The sequence below is a fragment of the Asparagus officinalis genome, chromosome 3 (genome assembly GCF_001876935.1).
Source record: "Asparagus officinalis chromosome 3, Aspof.V1, whole genome shotgun sequence".
NCBI lineage: Eukaryota > Viridiplantae > Streptophyta > Magnoliopsida > Asparagales > Asparagaceae > Asparagus > Asparagus officinalis.
In genome coordinates this window covers 60508477-60527498 of record NC_033796.1, presented here as the reverse complement: position 1 = coordinate 60527498, position 19022 = coordinate 60508477, and the positions used below count along the sequence as shown (strand labels likewise).

Below are 19022 nucleotides of genomic sequence, written 5' to 3'. Positions count from 1 at the left end.
CAATTCTGCCATCCAAATGTAGGCCATTGGATTAGATAGATTGGATGGTTTTTAAAAATTATATATATATATATATATATATATATAGGGTGAGGTTCTAATAAAAACCTCCTTAGCCTAAAAACTAAAAACCTATTTATTGCACTAATGCCATTAAAGAGTACAATAAATATCATTATTATACTAAGTACAATAAATAGGGGCAACAAACAACCAATGAATCCAGATTCATTGGATTGAATCCAGATTCAATCCAGCGAATCTAGTTTCACCTCACATAACTGAATCTGGATTCACTACAGTGAATCGAGATTCACTCCAATGAATCTGGATTCACTATAGTGAATCTAGATTCACTCATATATAGGGTGAGGATTTCCAGTTGAAAAAACGAAGACACGTATGGGTGAATCTCGATTCACTGCAGTGAATCCAGATTCAGTTATGTGAGGTGTTTGTTTTTTGAAGAATAATGGCATTTATTGCAGTGAATCTAGATTCAGTTATGTGAGGTGTTTGTTTTTTGAAGAATAATGGCATTTATTGCACTCTTTAATGACAAACAAATTTATTGCACTCTTTAATAATGGCATTTATTGCCATCACTGAATCTGGATTCACTGCAGTATAAGCTCTAATCTCAACCATTGGATGAGATAGATCCAATGACCCACAATGGTTTTTAGTTTTTAGACTAAGGAGGTTTTTATTAGAACCTCACCCTATATATATATATAAATATATATATAAGATATAAATATATAAATATATATATATAATATATTATATATATATATATTATTTAATAAATATATATATGTATATATATATAGTATATTATATATATATATATATATATATATAATATAATAATATATATATATATTATTCTAATATATATATATCATATATATATATAATATATATATATAATATGTATATATAATATATATATAATATATATATGTAAACACAGTATATATATATATATTATATGTAAATATATATATATGTATATAGTATATGTTATATATCTATATATATATATTATATATATCTATATATTATAATATATATATAATATATATATAATATATAATATATATAATAATATATAATTATATATATATAATATATATATATATACTATAGAGAGAGAGAGAGAGAGAGAGAGAGAGAAGAGCGATGAGTATACTTGGTACAAGACCAAGCACAAATTTTGTGCTTGGTAGTGATGTGTCACATCCTCATCCACTCACTACCCATGTGAATGTGGTCCCATATTTGAATGAGTGGAGGGGGATATGACACATCACTACCAAGCACAACTTTTTGTGCTTGGTACCAAGCATACCCATATTGCTCTATATATATAGATTTTGATAACCATATATGTATTATATGTATCCTAACAGACAGATATTTTTGTACACCCCTACCTCCTATATATCATATCATAAATTCATGAGAGCTGAATATGCAAACCCCTTTCCTCACATTCCAATTGAGACCAAGTAACATGATGAACAAATTGACATGAAACATATAGTTGAAGGTACAACAGCAAGAGAATAGACACATTCTCTTTTCTCCAATCCATCATCGTTGGTTTATCATAAATCACATGGCTTCACAAATTCACAAATTTAACAAACATCCATCAGGCAATCAAGTAACATCAAAACTCAGAAACTCGAAGCCATCCGTGTTTCCCCCCTTGTTAGCTCCAATCAAGTTAGCTCGTATCGACTACCAATCTTCCTCTGTTTCTCCGACGCCTTCTCCTCCTCTGTTCCGTTCTTAAACCTCTGCCTTCGCCAACCGATCTATACTCATCGTCTCCACCAGAGGTATACGCAATAGAAATAGAAGGATCAACATCCTCAGTAACTCTCTCAGCAATAATGCCATCCCCATGAGGATCCTGTTGAAGCCTCATCAGTCGAGCACCCTCCCGTAGAAAGAAATAAAGGATGCTCCTACTTATACCACGACCAACATTGCCACCCATAATCTCACCGTCCTCATCTGAGTCCTCTAGATCGCTATTCGCCATTTCTATCACGTAATCACCAAAGACTACTGATCGTGGCATTGATGACCTAATCGTGCTTATAACATCCTCCCGCTCCCTCTCATGCTCGAGCCGCCTCCATTTCTGCTCCATTGTGGGGTCCACCTCCCAGGGCTTTGCACAAGGGTGCACGGACCTGACATGTTTCTGGAGCTCTTTATAAGTGCCCGTGAAGGAGCAATTGTCCTGCATGCAACTCCGCTTCTTGGCATTGAGATACTCTCTCGCAGGTTCAACCACAGTCCATCCTTTGACCTGACCACGGCATAGAGGGCATGAAGCGAGCTCAATCACCTCGGACTTTTCAGTGCTAGGGTTAAGGTTAGGGTGTTCTGGCGTCTCGGGAACTCCCTTGTGGATTTTGGTGTAGGCCTTCTTGAATTGGTCAAGGCAGTTAGAGTAGCGGTAGCTGGTCCCACACATGTAAGGCCGGCAACCCTTGTCGTGAGAGGAGCAGAGAAGAAGCACAGCGTTGTGTGGGAATTCCATGCACACGGAGCACGTGGCATCCTCCCAATCCCTCCTCTCTAATGCCAAGGATGATGATATCCTCTTCGGACTGGCTTCATTTGTGATTTCCCAGCGGTGTGGACGAAGGGGATATGGAGTTGACCTGATGCAACGAGATAGAGATCTGCTGCGGCGACTCCTGACAGTTCTTTCCATTTTGTAGAGAAAACTAAAACAATCAAAAAGGAAAATTAGCCAGATATTTAACATAGGTTTCATTATACACATGTTATCAGTAAGTAAATACGAGGTAAATCAACTACCATTTTGCACCAAAATACCACAAACTTCTTTTATTGGAGAAAAACCATGAATTTTTAGGGGCTTTGCACAAAAACCATTATAAACTTTTTTATTAGAGAAAACTACTATGAACTTTCAAATAATAAGCTATTAAAAATTGTTGCTAACAGTGTTGAAAATTGGATTAGAAAGTCTAAAAGTATTCATGAAAATAGAAAGTGATTGCTTTGCACTTCCTGGTGACCTCCTTCTATTTCGTAGAGGTGACCCTTATGTTGTGAAGTGATTACCTGATTGCTTTACACATTTTAGTAATGTATCTGGTCTTCGTGCAAATCCATCTAAATGCTCTGTTTCTTATGGTAGAGTGGAGAATAAAGCACCAAATCAAAAGCATTCTTGGTTAGGAGGGTCTCTACCTATAAGATATCTTGGAACACCTATGATCAGTAAAAGGTTATCAAAAGTTGATTGTGCAGTGTTGGTTTCAAAATTACTCATAACATTCAAGGATGGCAGGCTAGACCTCTTTCATATGCAGAGAGGTTGCAATTAGTGAAGAGTATCATAATGGGGATTCATCTTTTCTGGTCAAGTACTTATATACTCCCAAAAGGAGTTCTTGTGAAGGTGGATTCTCTGTGCAGGAGGTTTTTATGGGGAGGTAGATTTGATTCTAACAAAGTGCCTTTAGTTGCATGGGAGATAATGTGCAGGAGTAAAAAAACATGGTGGTCTTGGCATTTTCTCGTCAATTTGTTGTAGTTTGGCTGCTGCTTTAAGCTTTTCTGGACTGCTTTTTATTATGAAAGACTCTTTATGGATCAAGTGGATTCATGGTGTTTATCTTAAAAGGTCTACTATTTGGGATATGCAAATAAAACCTCAAGACTCTTGGATGTGGAAACAATTCTTGAAGACAGGGAATAGAGCTATAAAGTTATGGGGATCTATTGATGATGCACAAAGCAAAATAGCTAGCTGGATTTCTAGTGGTAAGTTTCACTTATCAGATGCATATTTTGACCTTATTCAGAGTTCCAATAGAGTTGAATGGCACAACCTTCTTTGGATCAGTTTTTCTCTCCCTAAACATAGCTATATATTGTGGTCAACACCATTCATCAGAACAGCTTCCATTGATTCTCTGCACCTATCCCTTTTGCTTCTAGTTTTTAAATTAAAACTCTTGTTTTTCTAAACATAAAGAATAAAGATATGGCTCAGAATTGCCCATTTTTAGTTCCAGGGTTTCTCTGCATTTGGAAGTTACCATAGCTAAGCGAATTTTCTTTTTTTATAAATATCCAGTCAAAAGAATATAATTTTATGACTACCCAAGTTCACATTCAAAATAAAAATTTTAAGTAATAGGCCTGAGTATAGAACTTCACAAATCTTTAAATACATATGCAAACTCTAGAAAATAGCTTGATCTCTTGATGTTGCCATTTCATCAAACTATCTCAGAAACAAAAATGATGTCAGGTCCAAACATAATAAGCTTCAAAAGGCCAATGCATATAACCAGTAAAGATCTTGAAATAAAGCAACACATCACAAGCAAGGTACTGAAAAACAGCAACTCAGAGGTCAACCCTTCAAGTGGGCTATGCAGCTATAAAAGACCAAACAAATTTATGAAAGGTGTCAACTGAGATTAACCTTCTAACTAGGTGTCAAATTCTTGGTGATGGTAACCACCAAGAACCTTACTGGATAACCAGCAATACATCTCGAAAAATAAAAAAATTAGTTGTTATATAGAAATTTAAGCCCATGCAAGAAGAAGGCATCTGACCAGTGGCGGATCCAGAAAATTTTCCGAGGCGGACAACAAGCATCTACTTATCTAAAAATAAAAAATAATTTTATTAAATAATGGTACATGATGATAATGCTCTCGGCGGTCGATAAAAAATAATATCAAACTATTATTCCAATTAATCAATCTGTTAGTTACCAATTCTCACAATTTTTTACTTTCACAATGTCCAATTTTTATATAACTCAAATTCTCAAAATAAATAATAATCCATTAGCCATAAATTCCTTTTTCACTTTAATATATTTCAATGTTTAGTAAAATTGAAGAAACTATTTGATAACAAAACTAATTTATTGCATATTCTTAATAATATTTAAAAATTTTGAATTGTATCCTTCAATAGATAAAGCATGTAAATATGTGAGTTAGTAATTAAACAAAACCATATTAACCCTTGCAAAACACAATTTAAAAGAAAATTTTTAACTCGCTTTTGATAATTGTCGAGACGTTGAGAAGGGGGAGAGGACCTGGCGGCGGGCGGCGGGTGGGAGGCTTGGGTGGAACTAGATTTTTAGGGTTTTGGGGAATTTGGAATTGGCTCTCTGGAGCTGCAGACGAGGGGGGTAGGGGAGAGATAATCAAGTTTGAGTTTTAGTTAGTTTTGGGTTTTGGATTTTGGTTTTTAACTATTGGATTGTATTTTTTTACATTGGACTTTTATTCTTTGGGCCTATTTGTTGCTTAGGTGGAATTCAAATGGGCTTCAACAAATCACAACACTGTGTTTTAATTTTGGAATAATGGGTTAAATGTAAATTTGAAAATTTTCAAGGCAAATGTAGATCCGCCCTTGCATCCAACAAAGTTCCCTATCATTGTAAGATAGGAACAAAAGATGATATAATGTAGAAGATGATATAATGAGTGAGAGGATGTTACATCTCACCAAAATAGAAACGAGAAAATTTTATTAGGAAGTAATGGTTTAAAAGTAGACAGACGAACCACACCTAATGTGTTTTGGTTTTTGGAGATCAGGGTCTAGTGAAAGTGAAATATTTTGCCCAGGCATCAATTTAACTCTCTTCGGTCCCTGTAATGAAGACCTTGTGCTTTCTGTTGTCCTTTTAGCTATCCAAAATATTTGGAAAGTGCTACCCATTTAGCAGCAGAAAAAAATAAGAAATACTTTACCTACTCACACTTGACCAACTTATGATCTTGTGGTACACTTGAGGATAGGATAAGAAAGGAGTACAGATGTAGGGAGTTAGAGGTTGCACCTACTAACGATAAAATGAGATAGGATCGATTAAGATAGATCGGTCACATATAGCTGAAACCATTAAATGCACCAGTTAAGAAAAGTGACAAGGGTATGGTTAATGAGCCCAAAAAGACTGTACATGGATCTAAAAGTACTTGGATGTAAGCAATTAAGAAGGATACGAAAATAAGTTAACGAAAGAGATGGCACAAAATAGAACTAAATGCAAGAATAAGATTCATGCAGCTGATGCAAAAATTCACGGCTTGTGGTTGTTATGCTTGACCAACTTGTGTGACTATTCAAGAGAAACAAGCTATGTCACCCGGGTACTTCTCTCATGAAGTTGTACCTGTACACAACACATACCTATACCGAAACTTTATGGACACTCCTCGGATATATGGACATTTTCTCAAACATGTACTCAATTATATGATATATATTTTAATTTAAAACACTTGTCATACAATTATTGGATGTATATTTTACAGTTCATGTCCATTTATTGAAACTCGTTAGACATGGGTCAAGCTTGTTTCAGCTCATAGCTAACTTCAAAGCTATGATTTAAAAGGGTTGAATGAGTGTCTAATTAGAAAATGAGCAAAATCCAATTTATAATAATCAACATAATAAAAGAAAATTAAATATGTGATAGGAATTTTAATTCTAACAACTAATGAATTGGAAAGATAATAATAATTTCATATAAATTATTAATTTTAATATATGTAGTTGTGTCCTCATACCCTACATTTTACAAATTTGTCATGTCTCATATCCACACCCGCATCCAAACTGGTTCCTCTGCTCGCTTCCATGCAACTTCGGAAACAAGTAAGGTTAAGAGGAAATAGATGAAGTATTTTTCAAGACAAATCAAACTCGTTTTTTATATTGTTGTTTGCTTTGGAGATTAGTATCTTTTGAAGATCATGTGATATATGCATCCATGCATGATCGACTACATGCAACTGGGACTACACGTGCTAGTTATCTCCCAAAAAAAAGTTGCATGACTTTTTGAGGGATAAATTGCAAGGAACTAGAACTAAGGGTATAGTTAAATTTTAAAAAGAATTTGGTAGCTGACAATTTCAGCAGACAAGATAGTCATTAACCAAGATAGCCCTTAAAGGAGCATAATGGGGAAATTTTCTTTTATGGAGCCCAAAATGACTAGTGATACAAACAAGGCTCTTTTGTTATATGTGATGCAAAATGCTCGCAACATTTATGTGCGGTCACGCTCACTAGGATGACCTATGCAATCAAAGAGCTCTATGAGGATTGATCTTATACATCTAGGTGCCTATTTGGTTTGCCAATCTTACATAAACAGATAGATTTACAAAAGAACAATTTATCTTTATAAATATTTTCTGCTTCTTTTTAGCGGAGTTGCTAGGCCACTACAGAATACCAAGGAGTCAAAAAAACATGGAGTTAAGTCAAAAATGACCGAATAGTTTTTCATAAGACCGGAATCGAGTTTCAAGGAAACTATTTTACAAACACAAATGAAAGGTCAAAACATTACCATGAAGGATCTAAGAGCCCAAAAAAAACATGTACGATAAAAGTCACTCACCCACAAACCATAAACAGGTACCAATAGTGTTGATTTAGTTCTAAGATGCAGAGATGTATAAAACAATCTGAATAGTAATCGTGTCAAATACATTCATTTTCGTAGCCATTAACTTCCCTACCAAATTATCAATATATTAATACCTTTATGGTCGTGTGAGTCCGTAAAGTAAGACCCACAGTCATGTGCTGGACGGTTGATAAGGCTATTGTACTAATTCCATCACTACGGCTAATCTCTTAGAATACATAAACCCAGTGTTATAAAAAACGCCTTGGGCGGCCGCTTAGGCGGAGGCGATGCCCAGGGCGTCTCAAAGCCCTTGAGCGACGAGGTATAGGTGCTGGGAGCGTCTATGCGGCCGCCCAGCGTTAAGCGGGCTGTTTAAACGGCGCGCCCAAGAATATCAAAAAAAAAAAAAAAAGCGGGCACGAAATAAACAAACCTGAACCGAGCTCAAACCCAAACCCAAACTCAAAAACTCAAACAACACACTAAACCATCTAACGGCCTAGATTCGCCGTTCTTGCAAACCCGACGCGCACATTTCCTCATCGAAGCGCCGTCGAAGATGCGAAAGTTCCTGCTCCATGTCGAAGCATTTCGGTCCTCCGTCGAAGCTTCTCAGGAGCTATCCAGTGGCCATGTCGACTGCCGAAGCTCTATGAAGCACCTCGTGCGCCTGCCGAAATCCGTCAAAGCCCCCTTGTCGAAGCCTCTAGCCTCCTCTTCGATCTCGTCTCGTCATCGATCTCGTCGAAGCCTTTCGTCGTCGATCTCCAAGCTCGTCTTCAATCTCGACCTCCCACCTCGTCTTCGACCTCCCACGAGTCCCACCAACAGTTAAAAGCTTCACCGATCTTTGACCTTTTATATTTTCTGTAACAAGGTATAATAGTAAACTCATTCAGTGAATTTTAAGTTAATTAACAAGTAACAACAGTAAACTTAAGTTTAAGTAAACATAAGTTGAAGTGACTTTTGCAGTATAGTTCTCAATTTCAAGTAGCTACTATTAATATTAAGTTTAAGTCAAGTTAATATTTAGTTTTTGTTAACAGTAAACTAAATTTAAGCTTAAGTAAACAGTAAACTTAAGTTTTAAGTTTAATTAAACAGTAAACTTAAGTTTGAGTTGAGAATGAGTTTTTTACTATTGAGATGAACTTATAATTTGTATTTATGCATCTTATTGTATATATATATATATATATAAAAAAACACCCAGAAACCGCTTAGGTGCCCGCCTAGGCATCTAAGCGCTGGGCGTCAAGTCCGACGTCTAAAAGAGCCCAACGTTTAATATAACATTGCATAAACCATAAACCCACTCTAGCAGTCACGGCCTACACAATGTGGAATAGATATGAAACAAATTACGCATGCTTTAATTCCATTGAAGCATAAATATCCAATGATTCTCTTTCACTAACTAATGAACAACTTCACTACTTTGATTTTCCAACCCCCTAGAAGACGTTTTTAGATATTGCATATCAAACCTAACTTTATGCTTCTTATTTAAGTAGCCAATCATAAATTTCCCACAGTAATGATTCCCCCTCATATCCTAGTGATCCCAGTTTATTCCTATATGATATATTCCTCTGCAAGTTACCTTATAAACAACTTTGATTTCCTCCCTTTCAAATTTTTTAGCTCTTAATCTTCATAAATTTTAAACATCTAAGGTTCGATTTTAGACAATGGTTTTAAATACAAGCTCTACCCATATGACTTGCAATTTTGATTATCGAATATAAATTCCTTTTAAGGATGAATTCCCTTGAATCATACATAATATGCAGGCGCATGCAAATGAATGCACACAGGCATGCAAAGAAATGTGTATGTAATCATGATCCAAAACACAAAATTTTGGCAAAGACATTTCCTGATATTATTTTAGAATTTAGATTGCTCAGAATGTGAAAAGTTCAACCAAAATAATTGTCACCTCCCCTAAATCTAAAAGTTAAAAGAGGTTACGAATGGTAAAGTCCGCACAAACCTAAAGTTAGCATCTGCTTTAACATATCGAACTTTCGAAGTGGTACATTTTCATAACACTCTGCCCAGACAATTAGGTTTGTCATATAGGTGATTGCCCAGACAATTAGGTTTGTCATATAGGTGATTTCCAAGCCTAAATTATCGATGTTAGATTGGTCAACCAGATGAAAGTTGCCAAAGGTTAAGATAATTTAGTGCAATGTCCTTTTATCAACAAATTTTTTGTTTATCTTATCTGAAAACTACTGCTTTCTTCATTTGATGTGAGTTGCTGTTGTAATCGCTATTTTCTTTCTTATTTATCCTACGTGCCTTCTCTTTCTACTCTCTCCCTGTGATCTAATCTTATCTCCTCTTTTATTCTAGGACGCCACAAGATACAAGTCAAAAAGGAGAAATTGAAAAAAAAAATCAAGCCAAATTTTCCGGCTTCCTATTCCTCTACAATTACTGTCTTTTCCACAATAAAATTTTGGTTTCAACATCATGAAATATATCAACTATAGTTGTACCAAGAACAACCAGTTATCTTTCTGGAAATGATTTAATTATATGTAAACATCATTGATATTCTTTAACAGAATCTGCATTTCCATGTTTTATCATGATTTGCAAATCTAAGATATGCACATCCACATATGTTTACATAATGGATTAATCGAGCATGTCCTATCATTTTCTTATTGGCTAAATATATCAAGCTCATGTATTTCCTGAAAAGTGAAAACATAATCAAACATGACCACAAAATTATATTTCGAATAATATGATGTCTCAATGTAAATTAGTAAATAGATATTTTACTTTCTGAAACATTCCAGTTAAGATTGCAACTGAGTTTAGCATTTCCCTGGTTAGAAAGTTGATCATCATATTTTCCCTTAAAGGGACTTAATTTTTATGAACATGAATTTTTAATGTATATCCTATTGCCTCAAACACACACTTCTTGGATGAAGACTTGCAATAAATTTGAGGATGAATTCAAGCCCAGGACAAGAATTAATCAATTTTTTGGCGGTCTATAGCCATAACAAAATAACAAAAGGATGTGACTATTAACCTTTACTTCAACTTCACAGCTTTGGTGCAGTTATAGGGACTTCAAGAAAGTTGAAAAACCACCATAATACAAATCCAGTAAGCATGCAATTTAATGGATAAAAAAATAGAGGTTTTTGCTTATAACCCAAAGTTATACTCCTATTTATGAAAAAACCCACCTAGTTGTATATGTTCCTATATACTCGAGATACAAAATCTGCTTACCTTTAAACCCTAAATATGGAAGAGTACTTTGTAAAATTAATTTGTATGAAGAAATTATATTCCCAAAACGTCCATGCTTCATTCTCTCTTCTATCTGTAGCAAAATAAAAGAACTCATCATCTCCGATCATGATTTCCTCCTCTCTCCGCCACCTCACCTCCCTCTCCCCTCCTTCCTCTCAACCTCATCATCTCCAATGGCTTCCTCTCATCCCCCCTCTGGTGAAGCTCTTTCTCTTCCTTCCCCAATGATGCTTCACTCCTCCACAAGCCAAACAAATCCATGTTCACTTCCTCTTCTTTCTTCCGGTCATCCTCTTCTCCAATGTTCTAAATGTCAACCGCAATGTACGACATGACGGCCAACATTTCGGTTTAAACACCTAAATGCCATGATATTAAGGTATCTAAGTTTTTACTTTTTAGGTTCACAACAACATGTCGGAAAAAATTCCACCATGTTGGGTGATATTTCGAGAGAGAAAAATCGGTCGATTTCAGGAAATTGTGATGTAAGCTTATTAGGTTAAGTTGGCTAAACCCGACCCAACCCAATATGAATTATATCTCTGCTTTAGGGCTTTTTTTGCCCAAATCAACTGCGATACCCTCTATCAGAACTCCCTACCCCTTCATCTTCTTCTTCGGCCTTCCTCAACACTAGGGCTCTCATCACATCAAAGGTAATGTACCTCTCTCTCTCTCTCTCTCTCTCTCTCTCTCTCTCTCTCTCTCTCTCATGGTTACAGGGAAACTATGGTTTGACGGTGAGGAGTAGAATGTGGAAACTAAAGCTTCAAAGAAAGCAATCTATCTACCTCTCTTCCTCTCCTTCTCCCTCTCAGTCTCCTCTTAAGTTCTCTCTCATCTCTCTCTAGTCTCTCCTTCTCCCTCTATGTCTCTTCCTTCGTCTCTCTATCAAGTCTCTCCTTCTCCCTCTTAGTTCTCCCTCTCCCTCTCACACTCTCCCTCGGATCCCTCTCCCTCGATCTCAATCTCTCATTCCCCCTTCTCACTCTCATTCACCTCTTTCTCTCAGTCTCTCTTTCATCTCTCTATCATAGAACCAAAAAGGTCAAGGCAACAACCTGCAAAGAAAATGTTTGTATAATTGAACTATAAAGAAATTAGTGTCTACAGTCAATCAGTGATCTTAAACATCATAAGTTAATTATTTTTTTATATGTTTAGGTAATAGAATTTATTAATTATGTTTGGATGTCATTTGGGATATTATATTACACACATGCACACAATCTGATATAGCAATCCGATAATTATTTCATGTCTCACGACATATCTCATATTTTCGCTATCCGGCATGAATTTTAGACATCTGACATAAACCCGACATCCGACACTTAAAACATTGCTATTCTCTCACCTCATCGCTTTATGTACCAATTTCAACTTCCTACATCAAGTCCCTTTTCAACTCTACTTCATTGACAACTCTATTCTCTTGTGTAACTCAATTATTCAAGTAAGCCTTGGATATTGAGAATATTTAGAGTTCTCTCTATTTCTAAAGGGATCCAGCTCTCCTGACAATTTCACCTTCTCGAATTTAATCAAGTTCTCAAATTGCATGCAAGGTGTTTGATGGTATGCCTGTAAGAAGTGTGATTCCTTGAAATTTGTTGGTTTCTGAGTTTTCATCGAATTTTAATCTTGAAGGCGCGATGAGGGTGTTCTAATGGATAGAGGTGGTAGGCCGAAAGGTAAGGAGAGGATCGTCGGATGATGTAGAGTCAAAGAGGAATTTGATGTGAGGGGAGCATCTCCGGCAGAGTGAGGAGAGAAAGCCATAAGAGATGATGGGTATGGTAAAGAGGAAGGAGTGGAGAGGGGAGGTGAGGTGGTGGAGAAGGAGTCATTGGAGATTGTGGTCGTTTATTTTTCTACAAAGAGAAGAGAGAATGAGATATGGGCCTTTGAGAATATTGAATTTTCGGTACAAATACATTATATAAAAGTATTATGTTCTATACTTTGATTAAAGATAAGAAAACTTGATAAGTATAGTTTATGAGAACATATAGAACTAGGTGGGTTTTTTGATAAATGAGAGTAGAACTTTGGGTTTATAAGAAAAAATCCTAAAAAATAATACACTTCCAAGAAACCACATATTGGCCTACAAAAGAAGCCAATTACATACGAAAGAGAGGTTAGAATATAAAGATACAGTCTTTAACCTTCATCACAACTTCGTAACTTTTGGTGCATTAGTAGGGCTTTAAGGAAGTAGCAAAACTTGACCAAGTTTAACTGTCACTTTTATTAGTTATTATCAAGCAATTGCATTACCAAAATAAACGCTAAATATTTCGAGCATACAACTTGGGGTGGGACCCTTATCATAAATTTTGTTTCAACATGTAAACCTAGGAAATGAAATCGAGCTTTTATGAATTTCACATACATCCACTACAAAGATAATCAAGAATAACAAAGCACTTATCCCAATCTTTAGGGTTGATCATTCACTGAACAATCAAGATCCCTAACTGTAAGACTGAGTAAAGCTAGAAGTAAACAAGAAGTTATCTCATTAAACGATCAACAACCAGATTGCCATTTGCATCCTAAATAGGAGACCGCTTTCTACAACCGCCTTAGAAGGTACACGCAGAACTTATTTGAAACAATTCAGAATTGAGTAACACATCCAACCTAATGTAAAACCATCAAATCCTATGAAACCCGTAATAAAAAACCATCAATAATATTGAGATATGCAAACAAACTAATGTAAATAGAAACACCCAAGGTTGCGGTGCTGCCTAACAAACCCAGATCCATAGAGCATCAAGTCAAAGGACAAAACTAAGCAAAACCCAACTCAACTATCCAAAATGCAAGATGATCATGCACTAAGGAACTTGAGAAGCAGAACCCATTATCAAAATTACACTAACAAAAAGAATCCCAACTCAAACTTACCTGAATAGAGACACCCTTCACCTTTCAAGCACAGAAGAGGACGACACAACAGTAGATCTCAAAAGAGGGTCCAACTCCTGTACCAACAAACATCACAATTAAAGGAGAAAAAAAAGGAGGTGGGTTTGCTGAAGGAAGGGATAAAGAAAGAAAGCTCAAACACCCAATTGAAATAAACAAGGTAATCAAGCCAAACACACGCGAACTAAAACACCAACGAACCAAGCTATATTAAAAAACAATTAAAGTTAGAAGGAAAGGAGACATGCTCACATGCTGGAATCGTATCTAATCTAATCTGAGATCGAGAAGAAGAAGATAAAGTGGAATTATATCTAAACAAAATATTAGATTAATCAGCGGAGATGATACCTGAAGGGAACTGAATTGGGAGAGGGAGAGAGGGTTTCGTGCTCGCTACTCCGAAGGGGAAGGAAGAGAGGGGGGTGGGTCAGGTCGTGGCCACATTTTTAGATGTATTTTTTCTTCATCGGTAACTTCACTTTTGGTTGAAAATGGAATGGCATCAAAGATAGAAGAGAGAGAGAGAGAGAAGGCAAACGGAGGGGTGATGTTGTCTTTTACGCCATTGGAGCGACAATCTTGATTGAATCAGGGCTGTTTGGTTGGTTTCCTTGAGTCTAGAATTGACATAAATAAAAAGAAAATTGGGATGGAAACAATTAAGAACATGTTTCCACTCATTTTTTTTATAAAAATCTAGGAAATATGTTTCCTTTAGTATGAGTCATATCAGCCAACGAAAATGTGTCACATAATCTTTTTATTTCATTTCAATGTGTGAACCAAACAAAAGAAATGTAACTATTATAAGAAATACATTTCTTATAATTGATTTCCTTGAATTTTTGGCCAACCAAACAGCCCCTCAGTGGATCTGACAAATTCTCATAAGACAAACAAGTCATTGTGTATCAGTCACTTAAATCATTTTCAATTGGGAAAGGTATTCCAAGTCATCTTTTTTATTGACATTTCGTCCCTCTGGTTAGGTGCAGTTATTAATTAGGGTAAAATTTTGTCAACTTTGAAAAAAATGAATGGATTTCCCATTATAATCTCACCCTGCCATTTAAAATCTCACCAACCCATTTGATAAGATGGGTTTATGCCTACAACCTAAAACCCACTAAGCCTTCTTCAAGGATCATAATGTCCTAAAAACCCACCAAGTCATTTTCCCTCTTTTACATAGTAGGAAAAATTGGAGAATAAGGATGTTTCAGTTGCTTTAGAGGGTAAAGTATATTCGGGGGAGGGGGGGCACTTGACTAATTTTAGATGGAGGGTTAAGACTTAACCCAACTACAGTTATAAGATTTAATAGATTTCCTAACAGACGGATGAATTGGCAATAAAAAAACATACTTTGAGGGGCTTTTTTCTCAAATATTGAGATTTGAGGGACATTTTGGTAATTAAAATGATTAAAGAGACTAATATGCAATTAACATTTGACAAGAAATCTAACTAGATCTAGATGGAAATATCAAGGTGTACTACCCCTTCCAAAATAAACCGAGGTGGGGCCTAGGAGAGTCGACCTGCTCAATTTTTTATATACACTCCTGTACAAATCAATAGTACTAAAGAACGGAATTGAAGTAGCAGAAACACATATACAACACCCAAAATCACAAGGTCGGCAGGTATAGACAGTCAAAATATATTTTCACTGAAGGTCCAAGAAGTAAACACCCATTAGCTAAACACTTTGAATGGGCCCAAAGTGAAGCTCACAACAAGCTGCAGCGGAGGTCACCTGATGATTGAAGAGAACCTCGCCAAACAACTCATATCGATTCGACCAAGTCAGACACGAGTTAACCGCTCGCAACATGCTTCAAATCAAGTCAAAAGGCATCATCAGTTGGCCAAGCCTAGAATTCTAAGCTAAATTCGAACTCATAAGTGAAGTTTGCCAACTGGCAAACTTCGCCCACTTGGACCAAGTCATCCACTTCTAAAGAAGACGAGTCCACGTTAGAAGTGACTCTCGCCCACGTCTTCAGCGAACGTCACCAAGCCCGTCAAATTCGCCCAACTAGTCATTTCAAAGCTATTTTTAGGGGATAACTGCTCCCCACTAACTCCTACTTTAGACACTTAATCTACGTTTAAGGAGATCATTAACTCTCTCTTTTAGCCTATAAAAGGAGAGGAAATCATCTACAACAAAGACACACGAGACGGAGATAGATAGAGACACCTAGACACAAATATACACATGCACACGTGCAAAGACATATTGGAGGTATTGCTAAGAGAAGACTGAACTAGTTTCCAAGCGCCCTATCAACAGCAAAAAGACTCATCGTCTTAGCCGGTGAGTAAACAGAGTATAAGATCGATGCTCCATCGGTACACAAAAAAGAACGCCATGAAAAAAATTTATTTTTCTTTGTTTCACTACATTTTCTTTTATTGTAATTTGTGTCAATTACAATTTAAAAGAACCCAAAATAGGATGACAACTCCGCTGGAGACTTCTTTCTCCTCCGACGAGAAGATTGTATCGCACGCTGACACCAAGACCCTCAGGTCTTTTACTGAAATGCTGGTTATCGGAATTTGATCAAGCGAAGTTTGAGGAATTAATTTCCAAGAATAAAATTTCTACGATGACAATTGTACGCAGTTGTCGCAAAATTCACCACAGTGCGACATTCGGGTCTAAAACGACCCCATCGTATGGAAAGCCCACCTTCACCGAAGATTGTTCGGGCTTTGCTGAAAGCCAAACGAACTTCACCAAGGATGAAGGAATTTCAACTCTCGCCTCAAGCGAAGATCAAGATGTTATCACTTCTGATCTCAGGCTTTGGATTTTGACTCCTCTAAGAGTTCTATTCAAAGTATCTCATGATGCTCGTTATGCTTCTCCGACAGAAGCAAAGAATCGGGGTTATTCCTCATCGAAATTTCCTCAAAGGAATAACATCATCGTCCATGATCTCGCTGGACAAACTTCTAGCTAACGTCACCATAAATGACGTTTGCATTCTAAGGCCAAAACCAGCGAAGTTGGGACCAATGCTAACTTGAGAGAATTCATAACTCTAAAGAGAGTTTGCCAGTGTCAGCGTTGCGCGACCCTTAGAGAAATGATCTCGACAGTTCAAAAGAGTTGCCAACACAAAGAATTAGAAAGTCATGAATAATTATCCTCTTTTACTCAAGAAGGGGCATCTTTAAGGTTATGCATAACCATTAAGGTTATGCATTAGTTATTAAGGTTATTGATCTGTTGTGAAGGTTAATGTTCAGTTGTGATATGTGGTGTGTTAGTTGTTAAGGTTAAACGTTGGCTGTTAAGGTTATGGGTCTGTTGTGAATGTTATTGTTCACATGCGACTGTTAGTTGTGAAGGTTACTATTGACGGGTGGTTGTTAGTTGTGGAGATTATTGTTTACTTGTATTTATTAGTTGTGAATGTTACTGTTAACTTGTGACCTGTTAGTTGTTTAGGTTATGCTTTTATTGTTAAGGTTATTGATTTGTCGTTGATGATAGGCTTTAGTTGTGAAGCTTATGGATTTTTTGTTATGTTTACAGTTTCTTTCTCAAGTTTACAGTATAATTTTATGGTTACAGATTATTTTTAAACTATTTATGTCTTATGGTTTTGCTTTTGTAGACAAAAGGCAAAGTCCATATTTGAGTTTTGACCTACTTTCAGCTTCACTGCATACCATGAATTCATGTATACTTTAGAGGTGCATATGGGGCAAAGGCACTGGGAGGCCTATGAAGATAGTGTATTCCGACACTACATTCATTTTGGCCCTCCTGGTCTTGATCTTCCCACTTCCGAGCACATGCTATGACAATGGGATGAGAAAAAGATAAAAATTTTCTTCATTGATACAAAAACCGGAGAAGACATCGAGTGCTCATTCAACCTGACTAGGTAATGAGCCATACATGGTTCTCCAATGAGGGGGATCTTGTTCACCCCAACCGAGATAGAAAAAATAGAATTTGGTCAATGTTTTTTTCCAAACCAGAGGGTGACAGCAGTACAACTGCTCCTTCAACACCCACTAGACGCCATTTGAGGATCTACTCATGAAGCTTGTACAATCAATTGATCATCAAGATGTGAAAGACTTTGTCTTGCTACAGATCCTCTATCAGGTGAGTATGATCTGGTGTCCAAGCTGTGTTCTAGGCATTCTAAGGCATTTATTCAAGTATGTTGACAACAACGAACATACAAATAACACTGCTTGGAGGACCTATGTATTCAGTGAGATATTGATGCGATTAAAAAGGCATTGAAGGATCCTGGGCCAGGAAAGAAGATTGTATATCTACAAGGGTATACCCAGCTTATTTGTGTAAGTATTCCTACTTTTTATTATTTAGAGCAATGAGTAAAGTTTATGCCTTATTGATTGTGAAGGTTAGGGTTTAGTTCTTAAGTATAGTTGGTAGTTGTTATTTATACAAATTGGGTGTCAAGGTTACTGTTTTATTGTTATGGTTGCTTACTTATTGTTAAGTTTACAGATTGGTTGTTAAGATTACAGATTGGTTGTTAAGATTACAGATTTATTGTTAAGGATACAAGTTGATTGTTAAGGTTACAGATTTATTGTTATGGTTGCTTACTTGTTGTTAAGATTTTATTTCTCTCATGTGTAGTTCTGGTACTATGAACTAACTGGCATCAAGAATCCAGTAATGGGAAGTATGTCGTGGCCACCCCTCATAAATTAGGTGAAACTGGGAGATGTTGTGGGATCCCTGAGATTGGCCACTATTGTAGCTAAAGCAAAGCAAGCTACTATAAAGCTTCCATAGTTCCAGGACCAAGTTCAAAGTCTTGAGGAATGTTTGCGGGGGAAGGAGCATAAGAAGGAAAAAAGAGAAGAAAAAAGAAGAGAGAGAGAGAGAGAGAGAGAGAGAGAGAGAGAGAGAGAGAGAGAGAGAGAGAGGAGGAGAGGAGAATAAGGAACCGGTTGCTAGAGACACCAGTAGGGCACCTGGCCCAAGACAGTCTTTTCCCAATAAGAAAAGGAGAACATAAGATAATATCATTCTTGAAGGATGGGTAAGCATTGTAGTAATTGTGAATTATAAATATCTTGTTAATGATGTCTATTAGCTTTTAATTATTCTTTTTTAATAATACTCTATATGTCCATTGCATAGATTACACCACATAATATTGATGAAGCGGTCGAGCAGCATAATGAGGCAGTTGATCAAATGGAATTACCTAAGCAAGTGAGCTATTGGAAGAGTATCATAATAATGAATCAAAAATTACATCGCGACAATGAGAAGAAATTCAAAGATCAGATTGCT

At 36.4% G+C, this 19022-nt stretch overlaps 1 protein-coding gene across 1 annotated transcript; it reads right to left on the bottom strand.

Annotated features, from left to right (window-relative positions):
* Positions 1477-14292, bottom strand: LOC109834215. Its single transcript, XM_020402188.1, has 3 exons — positions 14060-14292; positions 13688-13764; positions 1477-2753 (listed from the first exon to the last, which is right to left on the bottom strand). Exon 3 carries the CDS (start codon positions 2738-2740, stop codon positions 1736-1738), a length of 1005 nt encoding a protein of 334 aa, XP_020257777.1. The 5' UTR covers positions 2741-2753; positions 13688-13764; positions 14060-14292; the 3' UTR covers positions 1477-1735.